Source organism: Telopea speciosissima, chromosome 10, assembly GCF_018873765.1.
Source record: "Telopea speciosissima isolate NSW1024214 ecotype Mountain lineage chromosome 10, Tspe_v1, whole genome shotgun sequence".
In the NCBI taxonomy this organism is placed as follows: Eukaryota; Viridiplantae; Streptophyta; class Magnoliopsida; order Proteales; family Proteaceae; genus Telopea; species Telopea speciosissima.
Genome location: NC_057925.1, coordinates 10994765 through 11021317, shown reverse-complemented (window position 1 = coordinate 11021317; position 26553 = coordinate 10994765). Strand labels below are relative to the sequence as shown.

At 37.2% G+C, this 26553-nt stretch overlaps 1 protein-coding gene and 1 long non-coding RNA gene across 2 annotated transcripts in view; both read left to right on the top strand.

The window, feature by feature from the left end:
• The window catches only part of LOC122643221 (sugar transporter ERD6-like 7), a 79020-nt gene extending 72907 nt beyond the window's left edge, over positions 1–6113 (top strand). Inside the window, exons 8-18 of the mRNA XM_043836867.1 lie at positions 2490–2554; positions 2658–2750; positions 2839–2919; positions 3093–3177; positions 3618–3661; positions 3740–3802; positions 3892–3951; positions 4035–4088; positions 4583–4642; positions 4721–4835; positions 5920–6113. Coding sequence (XP_043692802.1) covers positions 2490–2554; positions 2658–2750; positions 2839–2919; positions 3093–3177; positions 3618–3661; positions 3740–3802; positions 3892–3951; positions 4035–4088; positions 4583–4642; positions 4721–4835; positions 5920–6047 — 848 coding nt within the window. The 3' untranslated portion in view covers positions 6048–6113. The remainder of the gene's footprint in view (positions 1–2489; positions 2555–2657; positions 2751–2838; positions 2920–3092; positions 3178–3617; positions 3662–3739; positions 3803–3891; positions 3952–4034; positions 4089–4582; positions 4643–4720; positions 4836–5919) is intronic.
• Positions 1170–2091, top strand: LOC122641529. Its single transcript, XR_006329923.1, has 5 exons — positions 1170–1240; positions 1435–1524; positions 1651–1710; positions 1823–1888; positions 2042–2091. It is a non-coding gene; the product is annotated as an uncharacterized LOC122641529 (long non-coding RNA).
• Positions 6114–26553: the final 20440 nt, after the last annotated feature.

Genomic DNA, 26553 nt, shown 5'->3' with positions numbered 1-26553 from the left:
GAAGGTAAGTCATTGTTCTTCTCTTTCTCTGCATTGTGTTATACCGTTTTCCTCATCTTTTGATGTCTTGAAGAAGAAGGATTGAAGTAGCTTTTTGGATTCTGGTTTGCAGAAGCATACTCGATAAACGAGCCTAGATATTAAAAAAAACAGAGAACGTTGTTGATGTTGTTTTCAAAGAGTCAAAAATACATTTAATGCTATCAACCAAATTTACTTTTCTTGTGAAGAGTGAAAACTGAAAAAACTGACAACTCTAAACCGTCGTGCACTTTGCTTTCAATGATCAATCACAACTACTTTTTCTTGGTTCGATAGTTCTTTAATCACTTGCAAGGTCAACAAAATCAATTAATCTCCCATGGAAGGGTTGATAACTTCTTTGACTGTTACCGAATTTCAAGTTATGGGAAGGTTGGAAATGGGGAAACGAAGACAGAGGAGTGTGAGCCAACGACTCACACTACTATAAGAGAAGAAGGCTCTCCCTCTCTTTTCTCTCCTCTTGTTTTTTTTTTTTTTTTTGTGTAATTGATAGATAGAAATGGCCATTGAGGAGAGCATAGAAAATGGTTACAACAGAGTGCAAGAAGATACAAGAGAGCCACTTATACATCATGAAAGGGATGAATGTTGTTATGGTGGAGTAGATGGAGCTAGCAAAAGTAGCAAGGAACATCTATGGATGGTCTACTTCACCACATTTGTTACTGTTTGTGGCTCTTTCGAATATGGATCCTCTGTAAGTTTAGAGCCTTTACATCTCTACCTTAATTTTGTCTCAATCAGAAGAAGTAAACAAAGATTGACAACAGTAAATTGATTTCAAATATGACTTGCAGGGGGGCATAACTGATTTTTAAAGTATCTACATTGCCTTTCCATCTCCATCTTTGCTTATTGAAGATATAAAACTCAGTACTCACTTAATGGGCATGATCTTTGAATATCTGATGGAACCCTAAACCTAGCTAAGACACTTTTCTTAGTATGATGCCTTAAACAGAAAGAAAATTCATTAGAGGGGCAAGATAGTTATAGTCTAAATTAGTTTCCTTAATTATGTAACTTGTAAACTCTGTTTTGGTGATCAAATCAACATATTCCTGTAATAAATTCCTGAAATAAGACATTCTCCTAGAAGTATGATGCATTCTGATTACTTTATTTTGTTCAGATAGGTTTTTCATCACCAACTCAGGCTGCCATCAGGAAGGATCTCCATCTATCATTGACAGAGGTTATTTTGCAGATTTATTCAACGGAATCTAATTAGACAGTTGCATCAGGATATTATTGATTATGAGAGCACTTCAAGATATTGGAAAACCAGTTTTCTACAACCGACCACTAAATTGTAATGTAACCCATGAGCACATTGTAAACATACAAATCTTCAGTTTATTGACTCCAAATTTCCAACTCTTTTTTCAGTACTCATTGTTTGCTTCCATCTTGACAATTGGTGCAATGATTGGTGCAATCACAAGTGGGATGATTGCTGATTTCATTGGTCGGAAAGGGGTAATCAAATGGAAATTCCAATGAGATTTATTGGCATAAAGCATTAAACTTATAAAACTTAATGCTCTTAAATAATATAATCCATATTTTTCTGAAGTGTATCATTGTATCATGTAATGTATGCAGGCAATGAGAATGTCAGCCATTTTCTATGTCATAGGATGGCTTGCTATCTACTTTGGGAAGGTTTTTTTTTCATTTTTAGTTCTCCACTCTTAATTTTGAAACTTGGTACTTCTATCTCTGCATTTCCACTTAATAACATAATCGCTTTCCCCACCTCTTGATTTTCATATAGGGAGCCTTGCCACTGGATGCTGGAAGACTGTCCTTGGGATTTGGAGCCGGAATCTTTTCCTATGTGGTATGCTTCTTTTCCTTTTCAAGTTTTACCTGTTATTCGCATTAAGAAAAAAACTCTGTAATCCTACTTTAGATATAAATATTATGTAAGCATTGTAGACATCTCTGTAATATTTAATGACAAGTTTGATGTAATGGCAAAATGAATGATCAGGCACCAGTGTTCATAGCTGAAATAGCACCAAAAAATATTCGAGGAGGTCTAACAGCAATCAATCAGGTTTAATAGATAACCCTGACACAATTTTACTGACTCAAGATTATCAAAACTTACATGAAATGCTGTAAAGAACACACTATTTCATAAAAATAATATATTTATTCATCTTCAGGCTTTATAGATATATCACTGATTAAGGAAATGCCAAGGGATCATGTGAATTTTTTTTCTACCCTTTCTTGTAGCTTATGTTTGCCATTGGATTGTCTGGTTACCTCATCATAGGAACAGTTCTACCATGGCGGATGTTGGCTCTAGTTGGTAAAAGTCAACCACTCTTGCTAATTACATATTCCATTATTCAGCATTGTTAAGGATTTTTAAAATTGTCACTCTAACACTCTTTTCACAAAGGAGAACGGACTAACATGTATTTCTGCAGGACTTATCCCATGCCTTATCCTGCTTCCAGGCCTATTCTTCATTCCAGAATCTCCCATATGGCTGGTAGGGTGATTTTAGTATGTAAACGTTATTAACTCCTACTCATTCTATGAGAAACAGAGAAAAGGATGGCATTCATATAATCTTCTCTTATCTTGATTGCAAGGCAAAGATGAGCCACCATAAAGAATTTTATGCTGCTCTTCAACGACTTCGCGGAAAGGATGCTGATATTTCTAATGAAGCAGCCGACATTCAAGTTGTTCTAAACTCAAAGAAACTGATACACTTGGAAATTTAAGGACTGCTACAAGAAATTAATGTGATAAGGGACCATATCGTTGCAGGATAATATAGAAGCTCTTCAGAAGCTCCCTAAAGCCAAAACTCTGGATTTGTATCAAAGGCAATACTTACGTTTAGTTGTGGTAAACATTTTTCTCAAATGGCTGGGTACTGCAGCCTTTTGTAGAATTATGAAACTGAAGCAATATGTCTTGTTTCATTCTAGTTTTTTGCTTTTAAAAGCTTTGAAGTTTAACTCTTTCCTTTTTTCTTTCTAATTGTAATTTCTAATCAGGAAATATTCTTTGACAATCAGATTACAGTCGGGCTGATGTTCTTTCAACAATTTGGTGGACTCAGTGGAGTTTGTTTTTATGTGAGTGAGATTTTTGTATCTGCAGGTAAAGGACTTGCTTAAAATTATTCCGGCTAGAAGCAAGGGTTTAGGCATTGTTATTGGGGATCAGATCATCAATCTTAGCTGATCCAGACTATAGATTTACAGCTTTGACCAGCATAAAGGGACTGGTCAATGCCAACCTCATTGAGGGAAGAGAGAAAGCTGATTGCATTTTGACATATGCAAGCACCCTATTTTGTTCTTGATAGAACTGTGTCATGGTCCCAAGTTAGGCCTTCATAATTATAATACCTTTTGTATTACCTTTGCAACCTGATCATAGTAAGCTTCAATCAATCTGTTGAAGTTTTCCTAGTAGTGGATTTCCTATCTTTTAAGAGAATTTATCAACCGAAAACTTTTGAAGAAGGTTCCCTGTAATTTTTTCTAGCGAATATATTGGTTAAGATAACATGGAAGTTAACATTCTTTCTCCCTCAGGATTTCCTTCCAATGCTGGAACAATATCTTATGCTTGTATTCAGGTGTTCATCTCTTTCTCTCTTCACCTGGAGATTTGGACCTCTCACACTAGAACTGACTATTTTAATCTTCTTTTTCAGATTACAGTAGCAATATTGGGTGCATCCTTAATTGATAAGGCTGGAAGAAGACCTCTTCTATTGGTAGAAAGTGACACAAAATGCCTTGGGAAATTGTACTTGTCACATAAATCCTCTTAATATGGATTTAAATTATTGTTTTTCCATTGTAGGTTTCTGCTTCAGGATTGGTCTTAGGCTGCATACTAGTTGGGATTTCCTTCTATTTGAAGGTAGTTTCCAGACTATTAACCCTAATAAATCCCCTTATCTGTGCTTTCCGGTAGTCTTATGCGTGAAGTTGCTTTGCAATCAGGCCCACGAATTGGCAACAACAGGAGCCCCTCTACTTGCTTTAATTGGGTTACAGGTAATGAAATAATAATCTATGCACATACTCCTTGTTAATAAATTAAAGTTACATGTGAGAATTGTTAGTGATGTTTAGTCAACATGGCGGAAGACCCAAACAAATTTCATCTTGAAAGTTGAAACATGAACAACAAGTGGTTAAAGTGAGTTTTAAGTCTCACAAAGTTATTAGAACTGCATTACATTTAGATAGAATCTAATGCTATTTGTCTGTGTCTGTCCTACTTATACTCACTTTTGAGGGATTTCCACTGCTTCTTTCAATAAAATTCAACCAATGAGATGGATCATGGATGTAGAATCCTCCATCACATGGACCTATCAAATTTGCCACAATGCAGGTTGGTCATCTTGGCAAAAGGTCATCAACAGTTTTTATAGTTTAAGGGTGCACTAATTTCTTCATGGTGATTGGTGAACCATTCCTTTCCTTTTTCTTTTCCCTTTTTTCTTTCTTGTGTTTTAATTTTTCCTATTTATCAATAAACTCAGGTATTCATAGGATCTTTCTCAATTGGAATGGGAATAATCCCTTCTGTTATAATGTCTGAGGTAATTTGACATTTGAAGAACTCATTTTTCCCATTTACACTTTTCTATGATTTAGTCATTCCTTTGCTTTGGTTTCAGATATTCCCAATAAATGTTAAAGGAGCAGGTGGCAGCTTGGCAACTCTGGTGAACTGGATTGGGGCATGGGTAGTTTCCTATTCTTTTAATTTTCTCATGAGCTGGAGCTCCTATGGTAAGTGAATTCATGAGTATCTGTGCGCCAGTGTGTGTGTGTGTGTACGAGAGTATTGGCACATCAAAACTCAATAATAAGCCAGAAAATCCATCATTATGTTATATGTGATGGTGATGTTTCACATTTCTCACAATTTGCCATGTAGCACTGCTGTGGTTGTTTCATGTGATAAAAAAAGGGAAAAAGGTGGGCAACCGCCAGGGTGCCCACCCTGTGTCTATCTCTCTCCCCTCCCCATGGGAAATGACCACCCTGTCCCTCCCATTGCGCAAGGCTGCTTGCTTACCTGAAGCGGGTGGCATGCCCAACCCTCTCCCTTAAAAAAAAATATCATTACATTGTTGTAATTTTGTGAAACTTCAACCCCACATTTTAACTACTTCCTGCGTGTATCTTGTTCTTGAATTTGATCAATTTGATGGGCATGGAGTCCTCATAATAAACTATCATACTCATTAATGTTTGCCATGTGGCAGAAAAATCAAGGTCTCATGAAAAAATCGTAAGGCACTATAGATTATTATTACCAAGGGAACCTTACTAATGGAGCATGTAGGAATAGTATGACATATTATTCCTTTTGGTTCTCTTCATAAACAAACATAAATAATGAAAATTTACAATTCAGGTAGATAAATATCTATCAAATTCCTTCATCCCCCTGTTGATCTATCTAATCTTTATTGTCTCCCAACTTTCCTTCTGAAACAATTGGGGGACACATTCTATTACCTCCTTGACTGGGCGTTTCCGAAAAGAAAAATTCCTTCTTTTTTCAACTTTTATGAAAACCTATACTAGTATCCATCCAATCTCAATCTACTATTTGATCGAGTGAACGTCTGTCTGTTTAAGATGAAAACTTCACTATTTTTAAGTCCACTTACTATGCCTAGGATATTAATTCATTGTGGAGGTTAGTGCTCTGAGTGGAAATGTCGCTAAATATAATCACTTTTTGCCATGTCTTTTTTTTTTTCTGTGTGGTAGGACCTCAGTAATATGTTATTTAAAGTCATAACACTAAGCACTTATAACAGCAGTTGGAATTACCTGTTTTTGTTGTTTCTATGGTTTTCAGGTACTTTTATCCTCTTTGCAATAACTAATGCACTAGCTATCCTATTCATAGCCAAGTTAGTACCTGAAACAAAGGGGCGAACCCTGGAGCAAATTCAGTCTGCCATTAACAATGTCTCAGAAAATTGATGAAAAGTGGGGTATGTAACATAAGGAAAAGATTCAAATTTTGCTTGTGAAGCTGTTGTTTGAAATACTGATAGCTCTGCCAATTTATGTTCTTTTTGTTATGTTTTCACATTGATATATCAGGAACTACAGGCTGATCTAGACCAGTCAAGTTAATATGCATCCTATTTCTTTCTCCTCTGTTTGTCTCGATGTAAAGTAGGGAAAATTTCTAGCTTCCCAAGCTTTATCTTTAGCCCTTGGGCATAAAATAGAGGACCAAATTCTGAAACTTCATGTCCCTTCTTTTTACATCAAATGAGAAACTTTAGTATCTTTCCTTAAAAATTTTTGCATTCATGATAAAAGGGAGACTAATAAAACCAGGATGGATCAAGTTGTGTACCAAACTGATAGATTATTGGGAGCACCATCTGTTAAACAGCGACAATGAATTAAAATGGGAGGGTGTAGAGGGGTGTATGATTTTTAAGTAATTCTAAACAATAAATAAGACATAGTTATGCAATGAGATCAACCCACTTTTAAACCCTTGGAATTCCTAGGAATCCGACGAATAAAGTAAAATATAGGACCAATATAAGTAGAGGCAGTAGCATAGTATTGTGATATTTATGGGGATAGGGAAAAGTCTCTTTACTCCCAAAATGAGTATTCATTTTAAAATATACCTTACTCTTATAGGTGAAGGATCATAGATAAACTTTTAGACGGATAGATTTTTGGGAGATTTTGCTACTGAACTGCGGCGAGTTAAGATCAAAACATATGGTAAACAAAGAGTGATCAGCATGAAGCACAATAATCAAGCATAAGTAGAAGCTTTATTTATTATGGCATGTTTCTCCACATAGGTAGCAGCATAACATAACAGCCATACATAGTACATCATAGCTGATAAAGATATATACATAGAGAGAGGAAATAAAAAGGAATTTAATTGAAAAGAAAATAAAGAGCATACATTCTCTAAAGGTAATGCTCCTCCAATGCATACAAGTACGTCAAAGACCATAACAAAATAAGAACAAGAACAAAATAAAACCAAAATCATTAACAAAGGATAAAGAAAGATTTTTACCTTTATTTTTTTGTTTTTTGCTATGATTCAGCGAAGGAGTATATTAATTGTGTAAAAATGTACAGCACTATAAGAGCTAGGAAGACCATTGAGCCACTGCTCCATCTTCGGCATTGCCATCAACAGAGTAGGGACTCGATCAAAAGAGAACAAAATAGTACATGACCTGATAAAGGTTGTAGAAATCCACGGCTACATCTGCATTTGACTGTTCAGTTATATCCTCTGCTCAAAAACCAACATACATTTTTTTTGCTAAAAGGTCATTGACATTAAAGAACAAAAAGGAACAAATTACAAGACACAACCGAGAACCAAATTAGCAGGCAGGAACCCCACCTTCTGCATGGCCTTCAGCAGGGAATCCACCCACCACTAAAGAAATCTAAATCTCGGCATGCCCATGGCATCATGTCCCATTTGATCTTCAACGTGTCTAGGAAAGGCACAGTTAGAACATGACAGCCCAGATTTCGCCGCCTACTTTGCCAAGTAATACGTAATGGGGTTAGCTTCTCTGAAGGAATGGATAATTTTCCAGTTGCAAGAGTCTAGATAGGGTCTAAGAACCATCCATCTTTGCAATACAAACCAAGGGATATTTGCAGAGTGAACCGACATCACCACGGAGGCTGAATCAGACTCAATCCACAAATCCCTTATTCCCATCTCCTTTGCACTGAACAGACCATCAACAAATCCCTCAAAACCAACATACACTTAATATCATGAATCTTATTCATTTTTTTTCCCACATTGTATAAGAAACTTATTAGTGAGCTTCCTTTCAAATAAGGAATATTTTGTTCTCTTTTGAGTCCAGGTTTTCGATTTTGATGGCCTTTCAAAGGGAAAATATTGCTGGACCCAAAGCTTCTTGCTTATAGCAAATAATCCAAAACTCATTATTGTTAACTAATGACTTGTAGAGCATGCATGGTCCACAAAGCTTCTTGTTGATCAGTCTCAACCAGATACCCATCACTGGATCAACTAAAGTCATAAACACTCATTTGGCAGATGAGAGAGGGAGAGAGGGAGAGAGAGAGAGCTGGATACTGGCGGGTGAAGCTATCCCAAATAATTGGGCCTTTACCATTTGCATTTGCCGCACCTTCATACTAAAAACACAAGTAACATAGCCATGAAGACAAGTTAAAATTAATTTAAGCAATAGATAAATATATACTATACTTGGTAAGCAGATGATCCAGCCCTGAAATAGAAATCCGGTGGGAAATCGCTTCGGTTGACAGAAGTTGGATCAGGACAAGGTATTGCAAACTGATCATCAGAAAGAAAGACGCAGCTCACAAGGAGGAGTAGGAGGGCAGAAACCAAGAGAAGATAGCCTTGAACTGCCATTGTTTTGAATCTATGTGTATGTTCTCAAGCTTCCCTTGGCTCCCTTTTTATAGACTCTGGATTTGGAACTCATGCTCAAGAACCACCTGAATGCGTCTCTTCATTCTTCTTTACGTACCATCTCTCTGTCTCTCTCTCTCTCTCTTTTGATAAAAGTTCCATTTTATGTTATTGAGAGTTGAGACTAAGGCTGTAACAGGTCAGGTTGGGCCGGGCCTTTTAAAACCCCAGCCCAACCCTGAGTGCCCTAGCTAGGCCTTGGCCAGGACTTAGGGCCAGAAAAATCCAACCCTGACCCGCCTTCGGGGTCAGGCTGGGCTAACCCTGATTGACCCTGACCATGGGGGGGGGGGGGATGCATGGGCTTGCTAGGCAGGGATGCATCTGGTCATGCAGTTCTCATACCCGTTTGTTCAGGGCTAGTTCGCCCTATGCCATCTGTGACTGCACCTTTTAAGCGGTGGATGCAGCTTTGGTTCTCGCCCATCCATGCTGGTCACTGGAGTTACTAGGGTTTGCACTAGGATCTGGAGAAGGTGAACTAGTCCTCACTGCCACTTGAATCAGTGGTGGGGGAGAGGGATTGACTCCAGTAATTGCCTGTCACTGTAGGGCTATCATCTGCTGCTGTATTTGTTGCTACAAATTAGTAAGTTGGGCCATGGTGGCATAGGCTTGTGGTTCCGCTGGTATATTTTCTTAGTGGTTGTGGCTTTGAGATCCATGGCTCTGGTGGGCCTGCTGTAGCTCATCCTCCAGAATGGGATGAGGATGTTACGGGTTGACTGGAACAGGGTGTCCTTGTTGTTGCTCTGAAGGAACCATTCACATGGTGTTTCAAGTATTCACCATGATGAATATTTGTTAAGGATATTTTTCGTTCCGACAGACGGCGCCAAATGTTTTCGACAGAAACTATCTTCTTCTTAACGAACGATTCCAAGGACCTGAAACAGAGGAGAGAGTTAGAGCCCGGAGTTGGTCTTCGGGGAAAACTCTTCGACGATCAAGTCAGTATGACAATCAGATTATTCAAAATGGGAACTGAAGAGTAGTTCAGAATTGTTTAACTCTTGCTTGTAGCATGGTATTTATAAGGTTTAGGGGTTATGTCCCTTCTTGTGCACGAGATCCTAGTCCTGATTGGAATAGAATCCTTGGAGTTTCTTTTTTCCTCGAGATTCACATGAGTTATAATAGGAACATAATAAGTTACCAATTGTATCAGTATCAAGTTGGGATTAACTTCCTGTTTTTGAGTAGAATTCCAATTGTGAATGCAGTTATATTTATACGTTCCTTTGCAGGTGCCGCACATGGGTTGCCATGTGGCGCATGTCGATTGGTGATGAATATTTGTCCACATCACATGGGAATGTATATGATGGACATCATTACCTGGATATCAATATGATTGAAATTACTTCATCATCTTCCAAGTGGCAAAAATTTAGTTCTGGATGTAAGCATAATCTACACCCATCAATTGATTATGTAGAGAAACTTTTCGCTTGTGAAATTATTACTTTTTACGCAAAAGAAAAGAGAAGGAGAAGATTAGCTAGGCAAATAGAAGAATGTAACTTCTTTGGACCTCACTTTTGATCTTGGATTAAAAAATCAAGATTCATCATGTCAACGTGTATCTGATATTTGAGGCATACATGGTCTCTATATTTCTTAATTGGTTTATTATCCGAGATGAGGTAATGCAAAGTTGAACAATTATATGTACCTGACCTTAGAGATCAGTTTCACGAATTTTTATCGTATGTGGTTCTCTGACTGATGCGATTTCCTAGTGCCTCTCACAAGAGGAGGGTGGATTCCAACCGGATAGAATGTTCGGTCAGGTGCCTCGGGTGGGTCCCATGCCTCTCTTGTGAGAGGCACTAGGGAACCGCACCAATCAGGAAACCATAGACGATGATGATTCCATGGGAACAGTCTCTCTATGGGGATTCATTGTCCATGGGGTGTGGATCCCACACTTTAGAGATGGATTCCAATACCCATAGATAGGGGATCCCCATATGGAGGACCGTTTCCACATAGAGAGCGGAACCGGACTTGTGTAAGGGGGGCTTCATGTCAAACATGAGCCAAACATTCTGGGTTTCTTAATAAGTATGGCATAAATGCTTACAAGTACAGTATTGTGCTTGCCTATACTGATAAACTTACCAGTACATACTGAGTGAGGAGAACCATAGTATTTATGTATGATGCATGGAGATCACCATACATAGGAAGTATGATCTTGATTCAATTTCAAATCAATACTTGGTCATGAGATATTTTTTGGGTAAATTACACATCACCCCCTAGTTTTCAATTGAAACTTAGATCATCCCCTGATTGTTGAAAAAATTCAAATTATCTCCTAGTTTAGACCCCAATATGATAAATTTGTCCCTAACGTTAGTTCTATGTTGTTAAGTGATGATGTCAGCTAGTTAAATAAATTTAAATTTCTAAACTACCCTTGACCAGTGTTGATTTACTATTTTACCCTTGTAACTAAAAAACCCCCCAAAGCCCCAAATTCATCTTCTTCCTCACACCTGCAACTCAATCTCAAGCAAAGTTCACCGGAGAGAAGAAAAGGCAGAAGTTTCGTTGAATCTTCACCGTTGCCCCATCTCTCCGGCGACTCTCTGATCACCATTGCCACACTCTCTTCTCCTTTGCAACCCCTCCCCAGGCCCCACCCTCCTCTGTTCTTTCTCCCCATTCTCTCTTCGTCTGTGATGATATAAAACCCTAGGTATTCATCCAACAGAGAAACTATTGTAGAAGCAGAGGTAAGATTTCATTCATTTAAGATCGAGTCCTTGTCTTTATTTTTCCCATTCGAAGTCGCCACAAGCCTGAATTTCCATTTCAATCGAAACTCAGATATAAAACCCTCCTCCATTCTTTCTCCCCATTCTCTCTTCGTTTATGGTGAAATTCTCTTGACTTTCTTAAAATGCTTTTCTATATCCGATGGTGCCATTCAAGGTCGACAAGAATGAAGGACAAGAAATCTAGTCTTTCTCATTCCGTTTATAATTTCTTATCAATATGAAGTTAACCCAAAATGCAGCAACATGATCTCGTTCCGGCTTCCAACCTTTGTACTATGGACATTGTTCAACGTATAATATTTCTATTGCAAGACGGAAGGAAAAGGACAATATAGAGGATGGGTAGACGAGGTTGTGATCCTTGGCTCGATCCATAACCCAAAACTACAGGATATAAAAAGATCCATCAATCCCAAGGATCCATAGGCTTAATTATGGATCCAACAATAGAAGCATTTGTTTAGTCTTAGATTTTACCGCTGCTGTAACCAGAAACGGAACTTTAAAAAACCCAATTTCGTAAAAAAAAAAAAACTTAAAAAAACCCAAGTTCAAGACAGAGAACCAGAAATGCTATCATCCTAAATACATAAAATTTTCCTCTTTCATCACGTCTATCAGTTTCTCCAAGCCCCATCCCTCCCCCTTTCTTCTTTGAGTTTCGTGTTGATGATAGTTTGGTATGATGGTTTAGATTTTTCCTCTTTTAGAATGTGGTTCGACTCTTCTTCGAATTGTATGGACCATAGGGCTAGGGCGAAACAGAGGCGGCAGCAGTGGCAGTGCTGCCAGCGGAGTTGTAAGGAAGGGGTGTGGTATTTTAGGTTGAAGATGAAGGAAGGGTAGTATTGTAAATTTAATTCTAATGTTTTAGTATAAGGGTAAAATAATCTTTTCACATTAATAACTAACAGCAAATTAACACCGGTACTGTGAAGGTATAATTTGAGTTTTTTAAAAAAGGGAGTGATCAGAGGTGATGTGTAATTTACCCTTCTTTTTTTTTTTTTTTCTTGATGATAAAAGAAAATATATTAAACTAGGCAACAGAAATATACATAAAGTTCTTAGCTTGGGCGTACTTAGCTAAATTAAGGGCTACTGCCATACAAAACAGATCCCCCTTATGTTCAAACGAGATATCATGTCCTATAATATTTAGGGTAAATTATACACATCCCCTGGTTTTCAAATGAAACTCAAATCATCTCCTGGATTTTTGAAAATAATCAACTGTCCCCTCTACATTAACTGTGTAAACTTAAATCAAATCAAAAAGTGAAATGACATATTTACCTCTTTCGATTTAAACAAATAAAACAAAAAAAAAAAAAAAAAAAAATGATAATTAGGGTTTTATTTCAATCGTTCTCTACGAGTTCAGGGAGTTGGGGCTTCACAGCCCTCCCACCACCATCACCACCATCGGATCAGCCGCCGGATTCTCATTCGCTAACCACCACCACCACTGGCGCTACACCTCTGAAGCATTTGGTTTTTATCTCACATTTCCCAGGTTCCTCTCCTCTTTTCTTTCTATCGACTTCTCTTCCTCATAAGTAGATCCATGTAATTCTGATTTCTTCCTCACCGTCATCGTAGGTACAAGGGCGTCAAATTCCCATTTCCATCTTTTCCTTCCAAATCCTCTTCTTCTTTTCCGACGTTAAGGAACCCAAGTTTCCCGTCCTGGGTTCCATTTTCTTGCCTTCTCTGCAACAAACCCAGGTGGGTTTCTCCAATTTTCGCCTGAGATGACCACATGCAGGTTGCAATGAATTAGAAGAAGTTTAGTTGAAATAAGAATCTTCATCTAAAAAAAACCTGCAATGAATTAGAAGAAGTTTAGTTGAAATAAGAATCTTCATCTAAAAAAAAAGAGTACAGTAGACAATCGGATATATCTGGTTAAATTCCCATAAGTAAAGAAGAAAGAATCAAACTCAAACGATTGAACCCATATCATAAGACCGAATCTACACTCAATTAACTGTCCATAGTCAAAGAACTTAGAAGAAGAGGGGAAAAATCAAACTCAAATGATTGAACCCATATCACAAGACGATGGGAAAGACCAGCAAACATTAAGCAAGAGAGATACACAAATTTTAATTTTTATCCAACCTTCGACTACAAGGAGCACTCTTCCATAATCATGATTCATGACATCGAACAAACCCTAAATGCGATCCCCAAAGAAAAATGTTAGGTAGAGCAGTGGAAAACGGAAACGGGAAACCCATCTATAGAACATTGGAGAAAACACCCACGACATTATAAAAAACAACAACGAACAATGGAAAACAGATCAATCAAGGGAACAAAAATAAATCAACGACAAACTAAAAATAATCCAATAGAGGGAAAGTGATGATGAACACACCTTACCAGAAACAGAACTATGTTGTGTTCTTCCAACAATCTTTTCTTTGCTTATATAATGATCAAATAGGGCTTTTTCTTTGCTGAGTCCATCAATTTAAGGATAACTACAGAATTACCCATCTCATTTCCTTCTATGTTCTTGACATTTTTTCAGAAAACGGGCATTGGGTTCTTTTTAATCCTTCCTATTTATCATTCATCTTCTCATGATTTCATCTTTATTTAAGGAAAATCAACACTGGTCAAGGGTAGTTTAGGGATTTAAATTTATTTAACTGGCTGACATCATCAGTTTTTTTTGGTAAACAAGTCTTTATTAAGGATAAGACATGCAAAAACTCATGGTGACAGTGAAGAACACAACTCACTCAACCATGGAGAGGATAGGGGCCAATCAGTTGTGCATGGTAACGACAAAGCCCTCCTAGCCAAGGAGTCAGCAACGCATAAAACTAACGGTAGAGACTAATTTGTCATATTGGGATCTAATACAGGGGATGATTTGAGTATTTTCAAAAACTAGGTCGTGATTTGAGTTTTGTTTGACAACCAGGGGGTGATGTGTAATTTACCCTAATATTTATATACAAAAAGTCTTTTAAAAGAGGCCAAGGCCAAGGATTAGTGGTTGGATAAGGAAGAAAATCAGCGATCCGATGATTGGAACACCACACTTCTTTTATCTTCCTGCCTAAGCTTAAAGCATGGTCAAGACCTATTCGTATACTGAACAATTCTGGTTCTAAGCAACTGGACGACTTAATAAACCCTGCTGAAATTACTCTTTGTGTCTGGTATCCTAAACAGATTAAAATAGGATAGTTGAAATTTGAAAGACAGGAAAAAGTAGATAATACAATCTCCTTCTCCTCACCTACGTATACATTATGTTGAGGTTTTGGTGTCTTGATTTTTGATGATGGACTGCTGTGTGGAGCCTCTGGGGGCCGCAGCCTCCGAGGAAAATTTTTTAAGGACTATATGGGTATTTCGGTAAATTTCCTGTCTGTATAGGGTGTGGCTATAAATCTGTAACGAGAGTTCTTTATCTATATTGCAAATTGAGAGAGGTGTGAGGAACGAGCGACAGTAACCCTATTCTCCATTGATAGTGAAATAGATCTCATCTCACTATGAACATAGGCAACCTTGTCGAAACACGTAAATCTTTGTGCGCATTGTGTGATTGTGTTTGCGATTTCCATTCTTCTTTGCATCGTGTTAGGTTTTACACATTATGGGATGAAAATGGGGGTGAGGATAGATCTAAATCAACTAACCATTTTCCAACCTGCTTCATTATCCAAGTAGGATCAGGCTTTTCTAATCCAATCACAACCTTGTTTCTAGTAGCCCAAATGAAATAACAAGTAATAATAAAAACCCGAAAAAACCAAATCAAAGATTGTTTGTCTAATTTACTATTAAACAAGGTCTCAAGGCATAAATTTTCCAATGAGGGATGAGATAAGAATTTCGTTCGTAACCCCAATGGACCAGCACAGCCCAAATGTCTTTAACCCAATCACATGAAAGGAATAAATACCAATAGGATTTGGCACAACTTCCACAGAAAGCACAGGAAGGGTCGATCTAAAGCCATTTGGATAAAGTTGCCTTCATTGGAAGTTCTGCATTTGACAAATGCTAAAAAATATTTTGAAATTTGAGATGAATCTTCAACTTCCAAAAGAATTTCCACCAAGTGGAAAGATAAAAATTATGACAAGAAACTAACGAAAGATAAAAATTATGACAAGAAACTAACGAGTTTAGAGATTTTTTGTTGTTGTATTTATACATATATTTATTAAGTGTTTTTAACTAAAGTGTTTGGTATGCATTCTTGGAATGAATTCTAAGTTGATTTCGCATTCTCAGATGAAAAAAATAGTTGTTTTTATCACCTGAGACTGTGAAATTGACCTAGAATGCCTACCAAACACAGCCTTAAGATAAACGACTAATCTAAGTAACTCACAGACTGGCTAATGAGGTTAGGTTTGAAAAACTTAAGGAAACTATGATGCATGCAAGACTTGAATACTGAACTTTTCAATTAGAATTATAAATTTTTTTTTTCATCCAAAAAAATTAAAGAAAGATAAATATAGAATGTTGCATGAAAAGGTATTAGGTATATGAATCAATTAGGCTCTAAAATTTGAAGTGTTAATTGGAACAATGACTCGTATAAAAAAAAAAAGTTAATTGGAACAATGACATATCTGTCTAATAATTGACATTGCCAAAAAAAGTTAATGTTGCATGAAAAGGTATTTTGTGTTTTTTCTTCTTTTAGTGAGCACAAACACTTTCTTCTTTACTGTTAAATTTCAACGTACTTAAGAACCCTCTTCTAAGCTAAATAATGCCCTCTTCTTTCTATTTTCAGCTTAAATCCAACCGAGTTGCATATTCCTTTCAGCAAAATTAAGTTTTCCTTCACCAATGATGAAGAAGATGTTGGTTCACTCACAAGTTTACGATCATTATTATTCTACCCTTATGTTGGATTGGTCGTATTGGTATCAGCACAAGACAATCTCGTATCCTTTACCGTGCATTAAATCCATTTAGCGTACACATTTTTCCTTTCTTCTTCTTAAGGCCCCGTTTGTTTAGAAGGGTTTTGGTAGGGTGTGATTTAAGGAGTATTAGAGTTATACTACTTTCCCACAAATAAGATAAATTCATGTGTTTAGTTAACTAGGGTGGAAAAGTTACCAAACAACATTTGCATGCCAAGTTTTCCTTATCTAATGACATATGCTTCACCCCACCCTATCAAAGTCCCACCAAATTGGTACAACTCTTACACTGTTAATTGGAAAGTTCCAATAGCACTTTGCTAGCTTCTCCTTTTTCTTCCTTCTTCTCGCTTATCTCTTTGGCAAACAAAATGTCAAGGCATGCCCAAGCGTTCATGTTCTCAAACCATACCCCAATCATCACTAATATCTTATATCCATCAAAGTGCATTGATACCAGTAGTAAAGAAATTCCTCCTTTACCTTCAATGTGACCTAATCAATATATGGTCCTTCCTTTTTCCATTTTTCTTTCGTGACAAATGAAAGTGTCCCTTCAATGTACATTGTGATTTCTCATTGGGGAGTGGGTACGAAATTTATCAGAATTGGCCAAGTATTGACTACTACTCAATGTGGATGAAAACTTGAAATTGAAGCTTGATTCTCACACAATAGTGATCCATCATCTTGTCAGCACAACATGCTATGCTCAAACTGTTGGATTTTGATATATGATATGTGTTCATCAAATTCAATTTAATGAGATTAAATTAATTCATTGTAATATTATGCACTTGTTATAATTGTTATATTTTGTGCAAGTTATAGTACCTTTAAACCTTTTCTCAATATTTCTATAAAATTTCCCAAATACCCTTGGTTCACCTATTTTGTTATTTGGAGCAATCACATGGAGAGGCTGTTGCTGGATTTTGAAAACAAATCCCGGCCATCCAAAGGTCGCTCCTCTGATCTAGGATACTCCCAAGCTAAGGGTTATTTTTCCTAATTTTTGGTTTATTAATTATTTTATTTTATTAGTAAAAATAAGCTGTTTTGAGTAGAAACATTTTTATAAATAGTTATATATTTTGTGTTTAAAAAATTTTGAAATTTCTATGCATGCAAGATACCCCCACTATGCTTGATGTCCACTAATTTTCCTGGGGTCCAAATATTTTTATTTTAGATCGTTTGAACCTTGTGACCTTTCTTAGAACTTGCATAATCTGAAACTGTGGAGCATGTTTTGGGTTCAGCCTTTATGCTAACCTTAAACTCTGGAACATGTTTTGGTTTGGACCAATTCATCCTCCAAACCTAGGTTTGCTACTTTTCCTTTCTTTTACCCCTTTGTTAAGGCACTTTAGAAAATATAATAAATGTCAGAAACGTAAAAAAAAACTTCAAAAAAAATATGAGATGTTTCTTTCATTATTTTATAGGCTCAATAGCCATTGTTTTCTATGCATGTATCATGTTGTGCATGCTCCAAATTACCCCTAGGACATAGATATCATTTTCTGTTCTGTCTTTTCTATCTAAAGCCTTGTTTTTCAATTAACGCAAGTGATTTGGTTTGTAGTCAATCTCTACAATGTAAAGCACCCATTAGTTTTGTGCACTGATGATACAGGTTTTTCACGGGGTTTTCTCAATCAGTCTTTATTGTGAGTACAACATTGTGGTAGATTCATTTGGTATGTAATATTTCCCAAGTGTTAAATTTTTTTATAAATTTTAGTTGATTTATATCCACTTCTTGTCTTTTGCTCTATCTACCACAATAGTAGACCAGAAATAATTCCAGACTTTTGGGGATGTTTGGATTTGTCATATGGTTACTATAGGATATACATCTTTGTACTTATATAGAGAAAGTTTGAAAATTGGTTTTTGAAAATTTTTGTGATTAGTGTGTGTACTTTTTATCTACAAATTTTGCAAATGCCATTGCTTTCTGGTATGATGAATGACCTTGGCTCACAACTTATTCAATGGAGACAGCTGTATGCTACAAACTTTGTCACACCCCAAACCATCCCCTGGGAGGATTCGGGCAAGTGACCCGCATATCCTACGATATCCACCAATCCTTCGGGATCCAGAAGCAGTACTTACATGTCACAAACCACCAACAAAGGTAGATATATAATAAATGTATATCAGAGTGCAACCGAAGACTTGAACTACCCATAGATAATTTATATCATTTATAATAAAATCCCAAATACCTACGTTATGCCATATTCATATCCATTTATGCTTAAAGGTACAATATTCTGATAATTACACTTCTTAAAAGAAAGAAACTTAAATAATCACAAAATCGTCGCAAAACAATAAGATGAGGAAGATCTGCAGTTCCATTGACAGTGTCGTCGCCCAAAAGTAAACCAGTACTTGCAAAATCACCTAAAAGAAAATATGCACGAGCGTGAGCTCCACCGAACCCAAAAATGAAATATAAACCATGCATGCACATGCAAGCGCAACCATAAGTCTATATGCATGAGATTCATTTATATTAATTAATCCACCTGACAACAAAACCAAGTCAGGTAGAGGTACTACTACAATCCCCAATATAAGTATCCCTGGTGCGGGCTTTTAACCCCTTCCCGCGATACACCCATTGAGTTGTCGGAGAAAATCAGTCAGCTCTAGCATCTACTACTCCATGGTTAGCCCCACTAGCCCTCTGTGATTATCCAGTGATACCATCCCCCTTTTTGATGGATGGTAACCAACCGAAAAATATCTTTGGTATTAGTTCTCTCACAGGCATCCAACACCTTAACCCCTGTTGGCAATGGTACGTAGCACGGGTGATGAAACCCTAACCATATGCATTCTATATGACATAGTATGAGTTGGGTGGTGCCAATCATCCCATTCTACGGCCCACCACCAGCCTCATTTCCAAGCCGGCTACGACATCTAAGCTAACAATTTAATGATATCGTACGAGTCGGGTGGTGTCAACCGCATCCCATTCTATGGGCTACCACCAGCCTCATTTCCATCTAGGCTAACAGTTTATATGCAAGCATTCCCAACAGTTACATCATATCATCAATAGTTTCCAATGTAATTCCAATAAGAATAAGAGTATGTAAAGATAGTAAAGTAAATTATCCTTGTTATAACCCAATAGTTATGTTACACCTACACATATGGTGCCCACTCACCTTGACTAATTCCTATTTGTTCCTCTAATTGTCACAGTTGAACTTTGAAACAATTCTTCGTATCCGGGGCTATAACCTATGTTAATGGGATCATTAGAATATGTTAAATACTGTTTGAATGGGTTTAGAGTCCTAGGGTTGCTTTGGAATTAGGTTGGAGTCCAATCCAAACACAAAACAGTGTTGTCAGCATCTCTGGGCCTTTCACTGGGCCTTCGGGAATCGCCCATTGAATTGCCCAGAGAGAAAAATACAGAAACAGTGGGGGTTCTTCCTGGGTTTTTTTTTGTTTTATACCACAACAGCCTTGGGGAGTGATGGCAATGGTTCTCCCCATGGTTGGCTCATGTTTTGGTCCCATGGTCCTTCCTTGGATCATTGCCATTGGTGCTCCCAAGGTAATGACAACAACAAGGCTGTATGGGCTAGGGGTTTATAATAGGTTTTGGGTCCTAATTACCATTTGGAGGCATTGGGTAAAATTCCATAAAGTTTTAGGTTTGGTCACAAAACTGCCACTGGGCCTTTCATTGGGCGTTTGGTGAATCGCCCAGTGCATCACCTAGTGCCCAGTGTCTGTACAGCACGGGATTTTTGAACATCTATTGGAATTTCTCTACAGATTTCTTCCCAATACAATTTGGGATGCTTCCCAGAGGTTAGTAATACTTATATTTAGGTCCCTATGATAGCTTACATGGTTCTAATCATAGTTTTCCATTTTGGGTGATGGATTGGGTTCAAGCAAGACAAGGCCAAGATCAGTCTCATAGCATTCTAATTCCTATAAAACAGTACAAGAGTAGCTATGTTAGCATATTACAGTAGTAATCCTAAGTCATAAAGTAAGAAACGCATCATGCATGTAAGGATCCATGATTCTATCCTACCATTCATGTTTTATGTACATGGTTTGTCACAAAACTAAGCTATATTCATGGCTGGAACTGAGGTTTAAGCATTCTGGGTTTGTAAGAATGTAGATGAAGAGCAATAACATAGAATTATGGCATGCATGCGAGGATCCATGATCTCCTAAGCATTCTACATGATATTTGCATATGGGAACATGGTAATACATGGTTATATAGCTAAGCTTTGGGAATCTTATGCAAGAACCATAAATAAGAGGCATGGTAGGGGTGTAGGATGGGCTCTAAGGATGTATACCTTCAAGGCTTGAGGTATTCGGCCAAGGGTCCAAGCTCCCTCTCCCTTTCTTTCCTTCTTCTTCTCCTTCCTTCTCTTCCTTCTCTCTTTCTTTCTTCCTTTCTTTCCTCTCCTCCAATGTTTTGAACAGTAGGAGTCTATGTCTAAAGCTGAGTCTTCTATTTATAGGCCCTAGTCCACTAGGGTTTGTTTGGCTAGGGACTGTTATAAGAAAGACTCATTATTTCCTAGCTTTTCTATGTGCAAGGCTAGGTAGGTGGGTCCCACATGGGTTCATGGCTGGCGAATGATTCCTACAAGTCATTGCAAATGTATTGAGGGGATCCCCATTGCAAAACATTAGGTTCCCATAAGTTTGGAATGAAAGATACTTGATTCAGCAACTCTGGGTCTTTCACTGGGCATTTGGAATTGCCCAGTAAATCGTCCAGAGAATTCTAATCCGCTGTTTTTGCTTGGATCGAAATGAAGTTTTAGTTCACTTAAAGGTATAATTGGACAGTAATTTCTTCTAACACAATGAAGTTCTATGAGTCTAGTTTCTAACAAAATCGGAATCAAAGAAAATGAGGTTTGGATGATGGAGTTATGTCATTTTTATTAAACAAGGGTCAATCTACCAGAATTGAAAGATTCGATTATTGACAACAACTTGAAGTGAGATTTCAGCTCACTTAGAGACATAATTGGACAATAGTTCCTTATATATAAAATGTAGATCTATGAATTTAGTTTCTAACAAAATTAGAATTAAAGCAAATGAAATTTGGATGATAGAGTTACATCATTTTAACTAAGTGGGGGTCAATCTGCCAGAGTAATAGAATTTGATTTTGAGTTGGGATTTAGCATGCATGTATGGAATTGAGTTCTCATCATCAAATCAAACAGTCAAGTTGATGTTTGGTCTGCAAATGGTTTAATTCAAGCATTCAAGGTGATGAGGGTCAACATTAGTTTAACCTAGAACTAGGATTAGGTCCTATGGTTGGGTTTAAGCATGCATGCAAAGGAATTAGGTTTATAATTTAATCAAATCATGAAAACCCAAACATGAATGATGATAAAAGGTTCATTTCTAATTATCCTAACATCTGAACTAAATTCTGGCCTAAGACAGAGTAAATGAAAGAAATCAGATCTGAGATTAAGGCATGCATGTATTGCATTGGCTTTTCCCAATTGTATCTACTTGGATAGATTTAACATGCATGACCAAGGATGGTTTAATTTAGACAAAACAGATTTGTGCATGATACTAGGTCTAGGTAAAGGGGTAGAAGGAGAGCTAGAGTAGGTTTAGAAACTCTTACCTATGCTTGGTATTTGGGTAATCAATTCTCTTCTTTCTCCTTGCGGAAACAATGCTGAGTTACCCCGATTGTTAATGCCTTCGTGTATTAACCTTCCCCATATATTTCATAGGCCTAATGTATCATGTATTCGGGTAGGACCTTAGAAATCAAGGGATAATACCTACCTTAAGCTATACATTTGGTGGTGAACTGTACAATGACAAAGAGTTGGTGTTTGACTTCTTATCGGTATGTAGGTCCTCACCAGCAGGGCTATCTCATTAAATTCAACCATGGGATCATTACACCACAGTGTACTGGTAACTTTGACCTCGGGTTCCAAACCTTCAACTAAAAATTCAAATTAGCCTATATTTTTGGATACTGGTTTAACAAACTCTGTATTACTTTACAGAGTTTTTTTTTTTTTAGATTTGTAAGTCTTAAGAACCTTTTCTTACCCATCACCAAAAAAAAAAGACCTCACTTTATTTTACAGAGTTGATTAATGTATTCTTTCCCTATTTTCTTGGATTTGTATGTATAAAACTAGAAGTTGTTACATTGATATGGTGCTAGTTTGGACAGTAGGAATTGAACAAACATCCTATGGTGGACGGTGGCTGTGGTGCAAAGTGTTGTGCTACAACAATGCTTGTTTCTTTGAGAGAGTTATTCATAAACTTGCATATTCAATCATGGGAGCAGCAGCAGACAAACATTATTCAAATTTGAGAGATTGAATTTGTTTGTTTTTTTAGGAAATGTTGTACATGGATGTATAGGATACATTGACAAGGATAATCATTTTTTTTTAATTGCATGTAAACATTTGGTTACATAGTTTATATATTATGAATTGAAATAAAAACACAAACATTTGGTTCACCAAAAAAAAAACACAAACATTTGGTTACATAGTTTACATATTATGAATTAAAATAAAAACACTCATGATATGCATTTAAAGTTTTGTAAGTATATGTAGTCTTATAAAGAACATGGGGAAAAAGAGCAAAAACAAATGGGAAAAAAGAGGTTAAAAAAAATCAATGTTTTTTAGAGGCATTAGTCAATTGCCCCTAAAAGATAAGAAAAAAAATTTAAAGGTAGTAGTAAAGTGCCTCTAATGTTAACAAGCAAAAGCATCATTGGCGGTAGTGAAATGCCTCCAATATTAACATGAACCGCTTCAAAAAGATTTCTTTTCGATTACTAAATTTGGTATTAGCAGTGGTACAAAAAGCATTTAGAGGCGTTTCACAATTGCCACAACAAACTGCCTCTAAATGACTCAAAATAGAGGCTTTTCTTAGCATGCCTCTAAAGGCCCTAACTGATTAGTGGCATGACATTTAGAGATGTTGTAGGTGCAGCGGACGGAGGGTTGCTGAGCGTGCACCCAGGGGAAAGAAGAAAAATAGAAAAATGGGAGTCGCCACCTAGATTTAGGGTCTAGGACCCATGAATGGTGCCCCTTCTTCGCAGAAGGGGTGCTAAATTAACTCCAATGATTCAATGGATGGTCTGCCCCAGATCTCTGGGTAAGTGTCAAGTTACGGGCTGGGAAGGTGTTAGGCACCCAGCAATCGTCCGGCCGACGGTCGGTCTTCCTAGACCAAACTCTATTGTGTACTGTTGTGTTATACATATTATGCACCTAATTAAACTATTTTTTTTTTTGAAGATTTTTTATTATCTTAATTGAAATTTATGAACCTAGTTAGGCTAATTAAGATTAATGTTTTAATCTTGATTACTATCACTAGGTTAGATGGTTATGTTCATTAGGCATCCTAGTTAAGCTAATTAATGGATTTTACCTAAATTAGAAAGCCCAATTCTATGGTCTAAAACATAGTTGACTGTAAAAAAGAAAACCAAGTCTAATTATATCATGGAGAAGGACAATTATATTGATAAGCAAAACAGCTTATAGGCCAAAATTACGAAAATGCCACTAAAGGGCCAAAATATGTACAAAGGCATGAAATCATATTTAAATGCTGTAAATAAGCAAAACATGATTAAATAACATTAACATCATGCATTTGGATCATCAAGAGCACATGAAATGGCAAGGAAATGTGGGGTGGTAAAAATTACCAAAATGCCCTTGTTATGGCAAACATGTAGAAAATGCATGATAATTCATGAAAATGCTGACTTATGCTTAAAACATGTTTATTAAATGTTAAAACATGCGGCGAAAGTAACAGGAGGAGCCTTTCCGGGGTCCTAAGCAAGGTTTGGTCACAAAATGACCAAAATGCCCCTAAGGGCAAAATGGCAAAAGTGTCAAAAGACACTTAGAATCATTGTAGGCATCGAAAGTGATGTTAAACATCCTAAAATGACTGAACACACCAAATGATATTTCTAGAATGATAGCCTAGGCCCACGTTTGGTAAATTACCAAAATGCCCCTAGAGGGCGCAAATGACTTTGTATGCATATCTATCAAGCATGATGGTCACGTATGCATATGAAAACATCCTAAACCATTCTAAAACAGCATGTCATGCATAAAAACATTTTTTCCTATTTTTCCAGAATTTGTCATTATAATTAGAAAAATGGCATTTATACCCCTAAATGAGGTGGGAAATGTATAAAAACTATCAAACATGCATGTCAGTGGATAATGATTCCATAAAATCAAGCATGATGAAATATGCATTCCATAATCCCCATCACAGATCCGAATTGGATCAAACCAGAGCCCATTACCACTAATCAAAACATGATCTTTAACATGGTCATAACACTTTTGTCCAAATACCCACCCACATGTTCAGATTTTACATAATCCGAAATCCTTTACAGGGGTAAAAATGTCACAAAAAAATGATTTGGAGCTTGAGAAAATTAAAGAATGTCAAACATAGTGACAAGCATCATCCCTGAAAATTTCATATTTTTCTCACTCTTGAATTATTTTTAACATTTTTATAACTGAAAAACAACCTTTGTTGTAAAGAAAATCAAAACAAATACTTAGAAATAAGTAGAAAATATGGAAAAATACCCTTGAAGCGTGGAAGTGCCTGGGCTCAGCTTGAGTAACCTTTTTTTGACTGTAAGTATTGCCAGAAACCTCCAAAAGCCGCTCCAAGTGTGGTTGCTCCGAATGGCAAGAGTGGTGAAGAAGGGGTATTTACGGAATTTTATATCAGTAATGGAGCATAACCTATGGATAAGAAAACCATGGATGGAAAGAGGGGATCAAGGACTACGTGAAGGTAATTTTTCACTAATTTTCCTCCCCCCCTAACCTCTCTAAAACACCTCCTATTTATAGGAAAAAAGTGTTCGAGGAAAGGTCTCAAAGACCCCTGGTGCATTAATGGCTAGGATAAGGAGTGATGGGTTGGCTTGCGTGTGGCCAGGCTTGCTGCGCAGCCTGGGCTTGTGTGTGCCTAGGCTTGCTGTGCAGCCTGGGCTTGCGTGTGCCTAGGCCTGCTGGGCAGGTGGGCATGGGTGATGGGCCTTGTGTGGCTCAGCCTAAATGGTGGGGCTTTGTCCCCTGCCGACAGTTCAGGTGGGTCGGGTCAGGCCGGGTTGATCCAGTTGGGTCAATTCGGTCTGACTCGGGTCGGTCAACTTTTTATTTTATTTTTCTCTCTTTCTTAAAGATTCCATTTTAAAGGCCCACATTCAAATATTGATATCTTTCAATCCGTGTGGCCGATATGGTCGGATTTTGCCTAAAAATGGCATGAATATCGAGAAAAGCACATAAATGGTGTTTCACACCGATCAAGGTCCAAATGATACCAAAATTACATGAAATTTCACGTGTAAGCACAATATGACCAAATAAAGTTATCCAAATGATTTCAGGTCACATCGGGTGGCTTGGGTACCAAGAACCATACCAGGGGCAAAACGGTCATTTTCACAAAAGTACCCGATTTGGCCGAAACTTTACGTGAAAACTTAATATGACCAAATGAGGTCATCCAAAGTATTTCGGACTAAATCGGGTGGTCCAGATATAGAGAACCGTGCCAGGGGCAAAATGGTCATTTTTACAAAGGTGTTGGATTTGGGTGAAACTTTAAATGTGGACTTAAAATGGTTAAATACGCCTATGTTAGGGGTTTAGGCTCTACTTGGGACAGTTTGGTTACAAAAAGTGGGGTAGGGGTAATTTGGTAATTCTTGCCATTCAGTCACCACACGAGTTACGTCCTTGACCATCATTGCCTAGACACACTTCCAAGGTGTCAAAATGTGGTGTCTACAGATGTTTATGCGGCATTAGTAAAACACACCCCTAAAAGTTTAGAGACAATTGTATAAGATTTAGAGGTTTTCATCAACACCCCTAATGTTAGATTTTGTTGTAATGGTACATCACATCTATAGATTCATGTAAAGAAAGTATCTGGTTGAATAGGTTGCTTGATTAACTGAGAATCAAGCAAAATGTAATAATTGTTTATTGTGTCAGTCAGAGTGCATTACTTTTGTCTTTAAGTTCAATGTTTCATTCTTGAATTAAACACATTGATGTAAAATATCATTTTATTTGAGATATGGTGGAAGATGGAGTAATCTCTCTGCAAAAGATGGAGTAAATCCAATGTTTGAATCCCTAGATGTACCTATCAACATCTGGACTGACTGCGAG